This window comes from Salvelinus alpinus, chromosome 4 (genome assembly GCF_045679555.1).
Source record: "Salvelinus alpinus chromosome 4, SLU_Salpinus.1, whole genome shotgun sequence".
Taxonomy (NCBI): Eukaryota; Metazoa; Chordata; class Actinopteri; order Salmoniformes; family Salmonidae; genus Salvelinus; species Salvelinus alpinus.
In genome coordinates this window covers 98,159,043-98,176,108 of record NC_092089.1, presented here as the reverse complement: position 1 = coordinate 98,176,108, position 17,066 = coordinate 98,159,043, and the positions used below count along the sequence as shown (strand labels likewise).

General features: G+C 45.2%; 1 protein-coding gene across 1 annotated transcript in view; it reads left to right on the top strand.

Annotated features, from left to right (window-relative positions):
• The first annotated feature begins 2,024 nt into the window (after window positions 1-2,024).
• Window positions 2,025-17,066, top strand: part of LOC139574761 (BTB/POZ domain-containing protein KCTD16-like) — a 50,566-nt gene continuing 35,524 nt past the window's right edge. The window contains exon 1 of the mRNA XM_071399629.1: window positions 2,025-3,399. Within this exon, the coding sequence (XP_071255730.1) occupies window positions 2,553-3,399 (847 nt within the window). The 5' untranslated portion in view covers window positions 2,025-2,552. The remainder of the gene's footprint in view (window positions 3,400-17,066) is intronic.

Sequence of the window (17,066 nt, the reverse complement as noted above, 5' to 3'; positions counted from 1 at the left end):
ACAGGCCTACTAAAGAGTACAGGCCTACTAAAGAGTATAGGCCTACTAAAGAGTACAGGCCTACTAAAGAGAATACAGGCCTACTAAAGAGTATAGGCCTACTAAAGAGTACAGGCCTACTAAAGAGTACAGGCCTACTAAAGAGTACAGGCCTACTAAAGAGTACAGGCCTACTAAAGAGTACAGGTCTACTAAAGAGTACAGGCCTACTAACGAGTACAGGCCTACTAAAGAGTACAGGCCTACTAAAGAGTACAGGCCTACTAAAGAGTACAGGCCTACTAAAGAGTACAGGTCTACTAAAGAGTATAGGCCTACTAAAGAGTACAGGCCTACTAAAGAGTACAGGCCTACTAAAGAGTACAGGCCTACTAAAGAGTACAGGCCTACTAAAGAGTACAGGTCTACTAAAGAGTACAGGCCTACTAAAGAGTATAGGCCTACTAAAGAGTATAGGCCTACTAAAGAGTACAGGCCTACTAAAGAGTACAGGCCTACTAAAGAGTATAGGCCTACTAAAGAGAACAGGCCTACTAAAGAGTACAGGCCTACTAACGAGTACAGGCCTACTAAAGAGTACAGGCCTACTAACGAGTACAGGCCTACTAAAGAGAACAGGCCTACTAAAGAGTAAAAAAAACAAGAGCATAGGCTACTATTTACAAGCATATGACTATATACGATTGAGAAAAAATTGCCCATACAAGCCATCCTTAAAAGAACAAACAAGATAATATGTTAACATGCATTGCAACATAGGAGCTATTTAAAGATAGTTACTTTGACAAGTAGGCCTAAGTACTCACTCATGGCCACCATCATGGATTGAAAGCCAACGCATGCGCAGCCGATGGGCTACTCACTCATTCCAGTAGAGCACAACAGATTGAGTCAAAATAACCTTAAAAAACCTAGCGGTCAAACAAGTAAATGGTTCCAATCGTTTTTCCACCATTCATTTTTCCAATAGGGGATTTTAGAACCACTTAAAATAAGGGCTGTGTTTCGTGTATTCTTACCCTGGCGTCATGTTTTGATAACCATGTAAATCTCTCTTGGACAAGGTGACTTTTATCAATATATTCGCATGCATTTACCCCCCCCACAAAAAAATATGCTAATTAGCTGCTAATGTGGCTATCATAAATAACGTCAAATGCCATGATGATCTGGATGAGACTGACGAATCGAGGCAAAGGTAAGAATCTCTAGATTAACTATCTAATGTTAGCTAAATTGAGTAATTAATAAATTGTCTACATTTCTTAACATTTACAATTCTGTGAACTGTCTTGTGCAAGTTTCAAATTGACACAATATCTGTTAGCAAAGCTTGCAGGGATTTGTAGTTTTGCATGATGTCTAATTTGATGCTAATTAACATTTTCGAATCTGAGAGTAAATAGAGCCGAATATATTGATAAAAGTCACCTTGTCCGAGAGATATTTACATGGTTATCAAAACATCACGCCAGGGTAAGAATACATGAAACACAGCCCTTATTTTAAAGTGTTTTTAAAAATTCAATTTATGGGGGAAAAGGATTGGAACCATTTCTCTGTTTGACCTCTAGGTTTTATGGGTATTATGACATCTCCACTGAGGGGCTCTATGGCCACTTGCAGCCGAACGGTACCTTACCCACGGTGTTGAAGTGACGCCCACTCACACAGTCCAATCACTGTACCATAGCGCAGCACAGACATTATTCATCAGCATAGATAAATCATGGGAAGCAACAAAACGGATAGTGAGGTTATTTAGTTTTTGCTAATTATATCATACAGGGTTTTTAATTAGTCACCTGATATGTTTCAGCATATGGAAATCCCCAAATTAAATTCAAACTCAAATGTTATTATAGCCTATTAGGCTACTTTGCAGAATGTTAATATATTTTCTATGGAATATCATTCAGAATGTAGGTTACGCTACGTCGCACGTTTTCAAACGTAATTTTCCTTTAAGATGATGATGTAAGACGTGACTCTCCATTATGTTTTTTCCACGCACCGCTGGAAAAACATAATCGTAACCGTTTTCACTCCAGTGCCAGCCTGACCGTTATTTCTGCTCTCTTCTCTGCACAGCAGTTTGGAGACGTAGAGATGGGAGCGCGCAGCACCGGCGTCGGGATTCCATCTTCACTTTCAGAAAATAATAGCACGCGCACGGCAATTTCAGCACAGTCTCTGTGGACAGCGAACGTGCCATTGATTCGGGCAGATAAAGTTACAATGGACTGTTAAAAAACAAGGACAGGAGCTTGCCTTGCAGAATCAAAGAAGTTTGACATTTTTATCCAGAACGGACTGAAGTGCAGAGGTGATCAATTATATGTTCAATTGATTATGGAATAATGGTGATTTCACGATGATTTCACTGTATGATTATATTAATGGACTCACAGCAATGGATGTGTGTAAAAAGATGCGTGCACTGCATGTGGTGACCGATTTAATTCAACAGAAGACATGCACATTCCATCCCATATAGATTGAAAACTTTTTGGGAACATCTGCGCGCCGCACCTTGACCGGGATTTGGTTTTATGCATGAACTAAAAATGGCACTGAGTGAGAATTGTAAAACCCAGCCGGCTAAAGAAACAGGGTCGGTGCAAAACCCGCCGTCTGATGTTATTGAACTAAACGTAGGAGGACAGGTATACTATACTCGTCTACATACTTTAACAAGCATCCCCAATTCCTTACTGGGACGGTTATTCTCCACCAAGAAGGGGTCCTCGTCGAACGACTTGGCGCGGGACCTCAGGGGACGTTATTTTATCGACAGAGATGGTTTTCTGTTCAGATATGTATTGGATTATTTGAGAGATAAGCAGGTCGTCCTACCCGATCACTTCCCGGAGAAAGGAAGGTTAAAACGGGAAGCAGAATACTTTGAACTGCCCAAACTGGTCAAACTGTTGGTTTCCGAGGAATCTAAAACATTTCAGGACGACCCGTTTCACAGTGATTTCGACGACGCGTCGCTAAGCAGCGACCAGAGGATATATTCCTCATACTCTCTGGACGGGAGATATGGATACATAACCGTCGGTTTCAAAGGCACGTGCGCGGCACCGGGGGGCAAAGACAGTCAGATTGACCCCAAATCCAAAAAAGTAGTACCCAGAATCTTCATCAGTGGAAGGATCGGCCTCGCCAAAGAGGTGTTTGGAAACACCCTGAATGAGAGCCTAGACGCAGACAGGGCTGCGGACAGGTACACCTCCCGGTTCTTCCTCCGGTTCTGTCACCTGGAGCGGGCCTTTGACATGCTGTCGGAGAGCGGGTTCCACATCGTTGCCTGTAACTCGTTGCTCACCGCCTCTTCCATCAGCCATTACGCACCTGAGAAAGTCTGGTCCAATTTCACGCAGTACGTCTTCTACCGTAAGTGATAGCTTATTTCCCACATAAAACACTCAAAACCTTATTTAATAGTGTCGTTTAGGTTAGGCCACCTGGTTGACTCCATGTCACAATATATTGTTTAAGTGGATTATTTAGGTTAGGCCACCTGGTTGACTCCATGTCACAATAGATTGTTTAAGTGGATTTAGTAAAGAGAATAGTCAAGTAGGTTATACTATGGATGTCTGACAGGCTCACTAGACTACATAGGTTGGATTAGGCCTATATGGTTCCCTTTACTATCATTCCTGCACCTTGTTTAAAATAGGTTTTAAAGGTTGTGATTATATACACTGAGTGTATAAAACATTAGGAACACCTTCTTAATATTGAGTTGCACCCCCTTTTGCCCTCAGAACAGTCTCAATTTGTGGACTCTACAAGGTATTCAAAGCGTTCCACAGAGATGCTGGCCAATGTTGACTCCAATGCTTCCCACAGTTGTGTCAAGTTGGCTGGTAGAGGATCTATACTACAAATAGCTGGTTCCATCTCATCCCACAAACACTCAATTGTATTGAGATCTGGTGACTGGGCAGGCCACTGCAGTATGTGTTCGTGGAACCATTCCTGGACAATCCTAGCCTTGTGGCATGGAGCATTATCCTGCTGAAATAATCTATTAGCAGATGGATACACTGTTGCCATGAAGGGATGCATCTGATTGGCTATGATGTTCAGATATGTGGCATTCAAACGTTGCTCCACTTTTATCAAGGGGCCCAATATGTGCCATGAAAACACACGCCACACCATCACACCATCACACCCCACACCACCACACCATCACACCCCACACCATCACACCATCACACCCCACACCACCACACCATCACACCATCACACCCCACACCACCACACCATCACACCCCACACCATCACACCATCACACCCCACACCACCACACCATCACACCCCACACCATCACACCATCACACCCCACACCACCACACCATCACACCACCACACCATCACACCATCACACCCCACACCATCACACCATCACACCACCACACCACCACACCATCACACCACCATCCTGTAATGTTGACACGCGACATGGCAGATGCATGTACTCCTGTGTTTTTCTCCATACCCCTAGTCCTCCCGTCAGCGTGAAACAGCAGGAACCGGGGATTCATCAGAACAGGAAATGTTTCTCAAATTCTAAAATGTTTGGTCCTTAGCCCACTGTAACCGCATTTTCTTGAATTTTGCTGAAAGAAGTGGATCTCTGTCGTCGGCTGCCAAACCCCATTCGTGTCAGTGTACGACGAGTTGTGCGTTCTATTATGGGTCTTTGTGCACCAATGTTGTACTGGACTGTCAGTTGACTAATTGTAGACAGTCTGCTGCTCTGCACAATTCGTGCCACCCTCCTAAGTCCTCTTTCATCAATGAACCATTTCCGACCAGTGGCCAGCTGTTGGCTGGATGTCCTTTGGGTGGGAGAACATTCTGGATACACACGGGAAACTTTTGAGTGTGAAAAACCCAGCAGCGTTGCAGTTCTTGACACAAACTGGTGTGCCTTACACCGACTACCATACCCCCCGGTCAAAGGCTCTTATATGTTTTGCCATCTTGAATGGCACACATACCCAATCCATGTCTCAATTGTCTCAAGGCTTAAAAATCCTTCTTTAACCTGTCTCCTCCCCTTCATCTACACTGATTGAAGTGGATTTAACAACTGACATCAATAAGGGATCATAGCGTTCACCTGGATTCACCTGGTAAGTCTGTGTCATGAAAAGAGCAGGTGTTCTTAATGTTTTGTACACTCAGTGTAAGTGCACTGTGTTATACTGGGATGTAACCAATCAGAGATCAATCCCCAGCCGCCTGCATGCGGGAAGAAGACTTAGAACACTGATTTGAAGCACCAGGCATCACTTCGTTTCACATCCATTCCCTACTTGGTCTTAGCCAGACAGTTGTGCCGTTTAGCTGAAGGAGGAAAGACAGTTTGGCCACTAACGACTGACTACCTGCCTTCATTAGTAACTCATTTGGCTCATCCCTCGCTTTCTCTCTCCTCATCCCTCGCTTTCTCTCTCCTCATCCCTCGCTTTCTCTCTTCTCATCCCTCGCTTTCTCTCTCCTCATCCCTCGCTTTCTCTGTGCGGAGAGAGGAGGGAGATGTTGCACCATATGGCCAATTAAAATACACCTTGTTCGCAATTCCAAATGGTTCCCCTCGGATTCCTGAATGAGATTCAGTTGGCAGGTCAAGCTTGGGGGTTGGGGTGGTGGAGGGCTTTAAGGAGGTGGAGTAACCGCGGCAAAGGATAACACATGGTTGGCTAATGATTTGCCTATGGAGTCGTTAATATAATTCTAATATAATAGGTGGGTGGAGATTGGACATACGGTGTGGGTGATCACTGATGTCCTCAATCCTCATTGACAGACGCTTCTCCTGGACAGAGGGAGAGGGAGGAAGAGAGAGAGGTAGACCGGGTCAGAAGGAGACCGGGAAGAAGGAAAGGAGACCGGCAGAGGGAGTGGGAGAGAGAGAAAGAGAGAGAGAGGGAGAGAGAAGGGAGTGAGGGAGAGTACAGCGGGAGAGAAGGGAGAGAGGGGGGAGCGCCAGAAGAAAAGGAGACTGAGAAGGAGATGGATGAGGCAGAATGATGAAGACTAGGTCAAAAGGAGAGGAGACAGACAGAGAGACAGGCAGAGAGAGAAAGAGAGGGTGATGGAGAGAGTGAGAGAAAACAAAGAGACAGGGAGAGAGGCAGTGGTCAAGAGAGAGGGAGAGGTCAAGAGAGAGGCAGAGGTCAAGAGAGAGAGAGAGAGAGAGACAGAGAAAGAGAGACAGCGATCGAGAGGGAGAGGGGAACACTGAGAGGAAGAACACTAGCGAGGGAGTGAGATGTTTCAGTCTTTGATTCTTATAAGGACTCTGGTGAACAGGATTTATAGATGGAAAGGACCAGTTACGACTGAAGTTAATATAACAAAATAAACCAGATGTGTAAACAGACAGAACACAGCACACTGATTGGAGCTCCCAGAGTGTTCTGACAGAACACAGCACACTGATTGGAGCTCCCAGAGTGTTCTGACAGAACACAGCACACTGATTGGAGCTCCCAGAGTGTTCTGACAGAACACAGCACACTGATTGGAGCTCCCAGAGTGTTCTGACAGAACACAGCACACTGATTGGAGCACCCAGAGTGTTCTGACAGAACACAGCACACTGATTGGAGCACCCAGAGTGTTCTGACAGAACACAGCACACTGATTGGAGCTCCCAGAGTGTTCTGACAGAACACAGCACACTGATTGGAGCACCCAGAGTGTTCTGACAGAACACAGCACACTGATTGGAGCACCCAGAGTGTTCTGACAGAACACAGCACACTGATTGGAGCACCCAGAGTGTTCTGACAGAACACAGCACACTGATTGGAGCTCCCAGAGTGTTCTGACAGAACACAGCACACTGATTGGAGCTCCCAGAGTGTTCTGACAGAACACAGCACACTGATTGGAGCTCCCAGAGTGTTCTGACAGAACACAGCACACTGATTGGAGCTCCCAGAGTGTTCTGACAGAACACAGCACACTGATTGGAGCTCCCAGAGTGTTCTGACAGAACACAGCACACTGATTGGAGCACCCAGAGTGTTCTGACAGAACACAGCACACTGATTGGAGCTCCCAGAGTGTTCTGACAGAACACAGCACACTGATTGGAGCTCCCAGAGTGTTCTGACAGAACACAGCACACTGATTGGAGCTCCCAGAGTGTTCTGACAGAACACAGCACACTGATTGGAGCACCCAGAGTGTTCTGACAGAACACAGCACACTGATTGGAGCTCCCAGAGTGTTCTGACAGAACACAGCACACTGATTGGAGCTCCCAGAGTGTTCTGACAGAACACAGCACACTGATTGGACCTCCCAGAGTGTTCTGATTCATGCTGTTTGTTAGTGAGACTATATTCTGAAGGTGTGTCCCACATTCACAACAGCCCTCTCTCTCTGTCTATAGCCTCTCTCTCTCTCTCTCTCTCTCTCTCTCTCTCTCTCTCTCTCTCTCTCTCTCTCTCTCTCTGTCTATAGGCTCTCTCTCTCTCTCTCTCTCTCTCTCTCTCTCTCTCTCTCTCTCTCTCTCTCTCTCTCTCTCTCTCTCTCTCTCTCTCTCTCTCTCTCTCTCTCTCTCTCTCTCTCTCTCTCTCTCTGTCTATAGGCTCTCTCTCTCTCTCTCTCTCTTGCTCTCTCTCTCTGTCTCTTTCTCTTTGCCTCAAACTTCTCTCTCTCTGTTTATCTTTCCCCTGAGTCCGCTCTCCTCTTCCTCCTGTTTTCTCTCTTCTCTCTCTCTTTCAGTCTCATCTCGCTCTCTCTCTCTGTTTACTTTCCTCTCCTTCTCTCCTCTCTCTGTCTCTCTTAACCTCTCCCTCTAACCCATGTTCTTCTCCCTCTCCCTGGCTCCAGAGTAGTTGTTTTAATTCGAGAAGGAAAATAAAGTAAGAGACAAAGACAGTGGATTGTGCAGTCCTGTACTGCTGGTTCCTATAGTTATTTTACAGACTCCAGTGAGTCTTCGTAAGTCCTCTTAGCATCTGTGTTGGACTACAACTCCCAACAGACACCAGAGCCTACATTAGCATATGGATGGATTGACTTCATTTTCCAGCAGGAACCAGCACAGCTGTTTTACCTATTTACTTTACTTCCTGGCCTGAGTGATTGATAATGACTCATCTGTGGTGAGTCTGACAGTCAGTCGTAAGATTCAGTCCCTTGTTAACCCTAAGCCCTTGTTACGAAACGGCATTGTTGTTCTGTCAATGATTATCATTATGTTGTCCCAAATGGCACTCTGTTCCCTTTATAGTGCACTACTTTTGACCATGGCTGATAGGGTAGTGCACTACTTTTGACCATGGCTGATAGGGTAGTGCACTACTTTTGACCATGGCTGATAGGGCTCTAGTGCCATTAGGCTGCAATTTGGGACGCATGCTCAGTTTCTTTTGTTCAGAGCATTACAAAAGGGTGAACACAGCGGCAGGCAGCGGCATACACTGAGTCATTCGGTATGGATGAGTTCTCACACTGAGTCATTCGGTATGGATGAGTTCTCACACTGAGACATTCGGTATGGATGAGGTCTCACACTGAGTCATTCGGTATGGATGAGGTCTCACACTGAGTCATTCGGTATGGATGAGGTCTCACACTGAGTCATTCGGTATGGATGAGGTCACACACTAAGACATTCAGTATGGATGAGGTCACACACTGAGACATTCGGTATGGATGAGGTCTCACACTGAGACATTCGGTATGGATGAGGTCACACACTAAGACATTCAGTATGGATGAGGTCACACACTAAGACATTCGGTATGGATGAGTTCTCACACTGAGACATTCGGTATGGATGAGGTCACACACTAAGACATTCGGTATGGATGAGGTCTCACACTGAGAAATTCAGTATGGATGAGGTCACACACTAAGACATTCAGTATGGATGAGGTCTCACACTGAGAAATTCAGTATGGATGAGGTCACACACTAAGACATTCAGTATGGATGAGGTCTCACACTGAGACATTCAGTATGGATGAGGTCTTACACTGAGAAATTCAGTATGGATGAGGTCACACACTGAGACATTCAGTATGGATGAGGTCACACACTGAGGCATTCAGTATGGATGAGGTCACACACTAAGACATTCAGTATGGATGAGGTCACACACTGAGACATTCGGTATGGAGGAGGTCACACGCACATTCATTTACACTACCTTTCAAAAGTTTGGGGTCAATTAGAAATGTCCTTGTTTTCCATGAAAACATACATGAAATTAGTTGCAAACTGAATAGGAACTATAGTCTTGATGTTGACAAGGTTATAAATAATTATTTCTAATTGAAATAATAATTGTGTCCTTCAAACTTTGCTTTCGTCAAATAATCCTCCATTTACAGCCTTGCAGACCTTTGCATTCTAGTTGTCAATTTGTTGAGGTAATCTGAAGATAATTCACCCCATGCTTCCTGAAGCACCTCCCACAAGTTGGATTGGCTTGATGGGCGCTTCTTACGTACCATACGGTCAAGCTGCTCCCACAACAACTCAATAGGGTTGAGATCCGGTGACTGTGCTGGCTACTCCATTATAGACAGAATACCAGCTGACTGCTTCCTCCCTGAGTAGTTCCTGCATAGTTTGGAGCTGTGCTTTGGGTCATTGTCCTGTTGTAGGAGGAAATTGGCTTCAATTAAGCGCCGTCCACAGGGTACGGCATGGCGTTGCAAAATGGAGTGAAATTATTCCTTCTTCAAGATCCCTTTTACCCTGTACAAATCTCCCACTTCACCACCACCAAAGCTCCCCCAGACCATCACATTGCCTCCACCATGCTTCACAGATGGCGTCAAACACTCCTCCAGCATCTTTTCATTTTTTATGCGTCTCACGAATGTTCTTCTTTGTGATCCGAACACCTCAAACTTAGATTCGCCTATCCATAACACTTTTTTCCAATCTTTCTCTGTCCAGTGTCTGTGTTATTTTTCCCATCTTAATCTTTTCTTTTTATTGGCCAGTCTGAGATATGGCCTTTTCTTTGCAACTCTGCCTACAAGGCCAGCATCTCGCAGCATCTCTCTTCACTGATGACGTTGAGACTGGTGTTTTGTGGGTACTATTTAATGAAGCTGCCAGTTGAGGACTTGTGAGATGTCTGTTTCTCAAACTAGACACTCTAATGTACTTGTCCTCTTGCTATGTTGTGCACCGGGGCCTCCCACTCCTCTTTCTATTCTGGTTAGAGCCAGTTTGCGCTGTTCTGTGAGGAGAGTAGTACACAGCGTTGTACGATATCTTCAGTTTCTTGGCAATTTCTCGCATGCAACAGCCTTCATTTCTCAGAACAAGAATAGACTGACGAGTTTCAGAAGAAAGTTATTTGTTTCTGGCCATTTTGAGCCTGTAATCGAACCCACAAATGCTGATGCTCCAGATACTCAATTAGTCTAAAGAAGGCCAGTTGTATTGCTTCTTTAATCAGAACAACAGTTTTCAGCTGTGCTAACAATTGCAAAATGGTTTTCTAATGATCAATTAGCCTTTTAAAATTATAAACTTGGATTAGCTAACACAACGTGCCATTGAAACACAGGAGTGATGGTTGCTGATAATGGGCCTCTGTACGCCTATGTAGATATTCCATAACAATATCTGCCGTTTCTAGCTACAATAGTCATTTACAACATTAACAATGTCTACATTGTATTTCGGATCAATTTGATGTTATTTTAATGGACAAAAAAAGTGAAAAACAAGGACATTTCTAAGTGACCCCAATTTTTTGAACGGTAGTGTATGTATGGACCTCGCTTTGTGCACCGGGGCATTGTCATGGCAGAACAGGAAAGGGCCTTCTCAAACTGTTGCCACAAATTTGGAAGCACAGAATCATCTAGAATGTCATTGTATGCTGTAGCGTTAAGATTTCCCTTCACTGGAACTAAGGGGCCCGAACCATGAAAAACAGCCCCAGACCATTATTCCTCCTCCACCAAACTTTACAGTTTGCACTATGCATTCGTGGAGGTAGTGTTCTCCTGGCATCCGCCAAACCCAGATTCGTCCGTCTGACTGCGAGATGGTGAAGCGTGATTCAGAGAACTCGTTTCCATTGCTCCAGAGAACTCCAGAGAACTCCAGAGAACTCGTTTCCATTGCTCCAGAGTCCAATGGCGGCGAGCTTTACACCACTCCAGCCGAAGCTTGGCATTGCGCAAGGTGATCTTAGGTTTGTGCGTGGCTGCTCGGCTATGGAAACCCATTTCATGAAGCTTCCGACAAACTGTTCATGTGCTGACGTTTCTTCCAAAGGCAGTTTGGAACTCAGTAGTGAGTGTTGCAACCGAGGACAGACAATTTTTACACGCTACGTGCTTCAGGACTCAGCAGTCCCGTTCTGTGAGCTTGTGTGGCCTACCACTTCACGGCTGAGCAGTTATTGCTCCTAGACGTGTCCACTTCATAATAACAGCACTTACAGTTGACTTGTTAGAAAGGTGGCATCCTATGACGGTGCCACATTGAAAGTCCCTGAGCTCTTCAGTACAGTCCATTCTACTGCCAATGTGTCTCTATGGAGATGGCATGGCTGTGTGTTTGATTTTATACAGCTGTCAGCAACGGGTGTGGCTGAAATAGCCAAATCCAGTCATTTGAAGGGGTGTCCACATGCTTTTGCCCATGTAGTGTATGAGCATATTTGTTAAAAGTAGAGATGTAGGTTGTTAATTTTAATGGGGACTTTAGGTCTTAGATTAAGCAGACAGAGTTTGTCTAATTATCTCAGGCGAAGGCTAGAATGTTTTCCAAAAGCAGAACAAAATATTACCCTGCAAGTCTCGTAATGATACACTGGAAGACTTCCACATCATTATCAAGACTTCCACATCAGTATCAAGACTTCCACACCATTATCAAGACTTCCTCAACATTATCAAGACTTCCACACCATTATCAAGACTTCCACATCATTATCAAGACTTCCACATCATTATCAAGACATTCACATCATTATCAAGACTTCCACATCATTATCAAGACTTCCGCATCATTATCAAGACTTCCACACCATTATCAAGACTTCCACATCATTATCAAGACTTCCACATCATTATCAAGACTTCCACATCATTATCAAGACTTCCACACCAGTATCAAGACTTCCACATCATTATCAAGAATTCCTTATCATTATCAATACTTCCACATCATTATCAAGACTTCCACACCATTATCAAGACTTCCACATCATTATCAAGAATTCCTTATCATTATCAATACTTCCACACCATTATCAAGACTTCCACACCATTATCAAGACTTCCACATCATTCTCAAGACTTCCACATCAGTAGCAAGACATTCACATCATTATCCTAGAAGCACAGAATCACATAATTTTCAAGACTTCCAGATCATTATCAAGGCTTTAAAGTAAGAAACTACAACTTGTAAAGACTTTAAATACACTAACTTGACAAGGAAATGGTTTCACTTCGCTATTGATATTGGGGTTATTTAACAGTGAGCCTGGGTCTACTTTACACGTAAAGGCCTACTGATTAGGTCGTGTTATTTTCTGGTATCAAAACCCCAAAACCCCATAACACTCACTGGTGCGTCCAAAATGGCACCCTATTCCCTGTATGGTGCACTATGGGCCCTGGTCCAATAGGGTATTATGTCAGACACCAGCTCCTTTCAATATCATTTCCCCTCCAGTACTGCAGGGAGATAGAGATCGGCGTTACCGAACAGCTGCCAGCAGGAAGAAGGTCTGTAATGACAAAGACAATTACATTTTCCACTATAACTCTATCAATCTGTGCAAACCAACGGGAGGGAGCCTGTCAAATAGGAGGTATTTTCTCAGAGAAAGATTACTCCCACCCCACCTGTACTCTGCTCTGGTAATACAAATGGTATATCGTTCATTATGGCTCTGAATGGGATGATTTGTGGCCATAATTGATTCATGAACAATGGCAAAAGGAGGACAGGGGGAGAGAGGGAAGGAGAAGGGGGAGAGAGAGAGAGCGACAGGTTCATGGGGGACTGGGGAGAGAGGGAAGGAGAAGGGGGGAGAGACGGTTCAGGGGGGACTGGGGAAAGAGGGGAGGAGAGGCAGGGAAGTAGAGGGGGAGAGTGAGGGAGAGGAAGAGAGGGACACAGGTACAAGGGGAGAGGGGAGGAGGTAATCAATCGCTCCCTGGTAATAGAGTCTATGATTGGGCTGATCCGGAGCCGTGGGAGCCACATTGAAGCCTGGATGGATAGATCCGGGATGGATTGGGACTACGCTGCTCTACAGGAGATGGATGGTGATTCTCTACATAAACCCATTGTGTATCCCAAATAGCACCCTATTCCCTATATAGTGCACAACTTTTGACCAGGGTCCATAGGCCTTTGGTCAAAAGCAGTGCACTAATAGGGAATAGGGTGGCATTTTGGAGATACTCTCAATGAGAGAACACCTGGGGTGAGAGAGGCGCAGGGGGATGTAACTGACGTCTGTCTTGACTCAAAATGGCTGCCATGTATCATCTTGTAGGTGAGCTTGGGGGAGTTTCAAGCATTTTGAACATTGTGTAAGGGGAAGCTGAGGTTTGAAAGGATGGCCCTGCGAGATTAGGTGATGATATGCTAAATATATATATATTTTTTTTATATTAAAATGCAATTTATCATCACAACTAACATACACTCAGATTATTATTTTATTTTTTAAATTTATTTTTTTACCAAGTTAGGCTTAAAGGTGGAGTCGGCAATATGACGTAGATGCAGAAAGTAAATAACATAGTGGGTCAATTTCTGCAACAACTAAAAGCTTTGAAGCATGAGGCTCAACTTCTTCACTGTTTTTTTCCCGTGGCTATCACCCTCTAACAGCATGAAGAGAACCCGTGCAAATGTGCAGATATTGTGTGTGACCGTGTGAGAGCGAAGTCTTGCTAGCTTTTCTTACACAAATCCTGCCATGTTGGCATTTTATCGCTGTGCTGCTGACGGTGAGGGTGAGAGGAGGCAGGAGGAGGTGAGAGCAGTGAGAGGAGGTGTGAGGATGTAGGAGGAGGTTTGAGGAAGTGAGAGGTGAGAGGAGGCAGGAGGACTTGTGAGGAGGCAGGAGGAGGTGAGAGCAGTGAGAGGAGGTGTGAGGATGTAGGAGGTTTGAGGAAGTGAGAGGAGATGTGAGGAGGCAGGAGGAGGCGTCAGGAGGAAGGATGATGTGTGATAGCACTCACGTACTGATATAATTAACCCCTTCATGGAACCCCAGGAGATACAGGAACACTGATAACAGACCCATAGGAGATACAGGAACACACTGATAACAGACCTCCAGGAGATACAGGAACACACTGATAACAGACCCATAGGAGATACAGGAACACACTGATAACAGACCTCCAGGAGATACAGGAACACACTGATAAGACCCATAGGAGATACAGGAACACACTGATAACAGACCTCCAGGAGATACGGGAACACACTGATTACAGACCTATAGGAGATACAGGAACACACTGATAACAGACCTCCAGGAGATACAGGAACACTGACAACAGACCCATAGGAGATACAGGAACACACTGATAACAGACCTCCAGGAGATACAGGAACACACTGATAACAGACCTCCAGGAGATACAGGAACACACTGATAACAGACCCATAGGAGATACAGGAACACACTGATAACAGACCCATAGGAGATACAGGAACACACTGATAACAGACCCATAGGAGATACAGGAACACACTGATAACAGATCCATAGGAGATACAGGAACACTGATAACAGCCCCATAGGAGATACAGGAACACACTGATAACAGACCCATAGGAGATACAGGAACACACTGACAACAGCCTTGACACACAGCACAGTGGGAGAAACACGTATAGGATCTGTGTGTGTGGAGCCATGGGTATCGTCTGTGTTAATATGCCAGAGGGGACTCCCTCTGGCATATTAATAGAGAGGCTCTCCCTTCCTTCCTTCCTTCCTTCCTTCCTTCCTTCCTTCCTTCCTTCCTTCCTTCCTTCCTTCCTTCCTTCCTTCCTTCCTTCCTTCCTTCCTTCCTTCCTTCCTTCCTTCCTTCCTTCCTTCCTTCCTTCCTTCCATCCATCCTTCCTTCCTTCCTTCCTTCCTCCCTGCATCTCTGTAAGTGAAGTAAAGTGTGTTAAAGCAGAAATCCATCGACCCTGAATCTCATCACTGCCAATTAGCAGCTGCAGAACAGCTGCCATCCTTGCTCCTGGCCGTTCCCTACATTCCCAGTAACCTCTACCCCCCTCCATCCATCCATCTTCACTCCCTCCCTCCATCCTCCCTCACTCTCTCCATCTCTCCCTCCATCCTCCCTCACTCTCTCCATCTCTCCCTCTGCCTCCCTCCCTCCCTCCATCTCTCCCTCACTCTCTCCATCTCTCCCTCTGCCTCCCTCCATCCTCACTCCCTCCATCTCCCTCCCTTCCTCCATCCTCACCTATAATGGACCAATTATTATTTTCAGCCATGTCCCAAATGGCACCCTATTCCCTACATAGTGCACTAGTTTGACCAGCAGTAGTGCACTATCTAGGGAATAGGGTGCCATTTGGGTCAGATTTTGCATCATTGATCTCATCCAGGTCCCTGGTCTGAATGATGTCTTTGTTAGACAGTGATTGTAATCAGTCTGTTCTCACCTAGAGGTGGAAACCTGGCTGGGTTTTTGGGGATAAATGACCAGTGAAGGTTTAAGTTTAGGCCAGCGGCGTAGTGTAGTTCTGAGAAGTTCTGAGGTCTCTCTCTCTCTCTCTGCCTCATCCCTACCTCATCCCTGCCTCATCCCTGCCTCATCTCACTCCATCTGCGAGGAGCTATGCTTATGGAGGGATGAGGGGAGGGGATGGGGGAGCTAGGAATGGGGAAGGGACATCGTCTTGCCTGTTTATCTTCCCGCCAGTAAGACACACAGCCAGCCCAACAACACTCAGAAGTGTGTGTGTCTTCCAACTTCCGCTTGTCACTGTCAATCAGAAAGATGTAATTGTCACTTTGCCAGTGGACAGCAAGGCTGGTGATGAGTCAGACCAGCACGACTCTGATGTATAGACTGGTGGGCTTCTAACTCTGCTATATAGACTGGTGGGCTTCTAACTCTGCTATATAGACTGGTGGGCTTCTAACCATCTAACTCTGCTATATAGACTGGTGGGCTTCTAACCATCTAACTCTGCTATATAGACTGGTGGGCTTCTAACCATCTAACTCTGCTATATAGACTGGTGGGCTTCTAACTCTGCTATATAGACTGGTGGGCTTCTAACCATCTAACTCTGCTATATAGACTGGTGGGCTTCTAACTCTGCTGTATAGACTGGTGGGCTTCTAACCATCTAACTCTGCTATATAGACTGGTGGGCTTCTAACCATCTAACTCTGCTATATAGACTGGTGGGCTACTAACCATCTATCTCTGCTATATAGACTGGTGGGCTTCTAACCATCTAACTCTGCTATATAGACTGGTGGGCTTCTAACCATCTAACTCTGCTATATAGACTGGTGGGCTTCTAACTCTGCTATATAGACTGGTGGGCTTCTAACCATCTAACTCTGCTATATAGACTGGTGGGCTTCTAACTCTGCTATATAGACTGGTGGGCTACTAACCATCTAACTCTGCTGTATAGACTGGTGGGCTACTAACCATCTATCTCTGCTATATAGACTGGTGGGCTTCTAACCATCTAACTCTGCTGTATAGACTGGTGGGCTTCTAACCATCTAACTCTGCTATATAGACTGGTGGGCTTCTAACCATCTAACTCTGCTATATAGACTGGTGGGCTTCTAACCATCTAACTCTGCTATATAGACTGGTGGGCTTCTAACCATCTAACTCTGCTGTATAGACTGGTGGGCTTCTAACCATCTAACTCTGCTATATAGACTGGTGGGCTTCTAACCATCTAACTCTGCTATATAGACTGGTGGGCTTCTAACCATCTAACTCTGCTATATAGACTGGTGGGCTTCTAACCATCTAACTCTGCTATATAGACTGGTGGGCTTCTAACTCTGC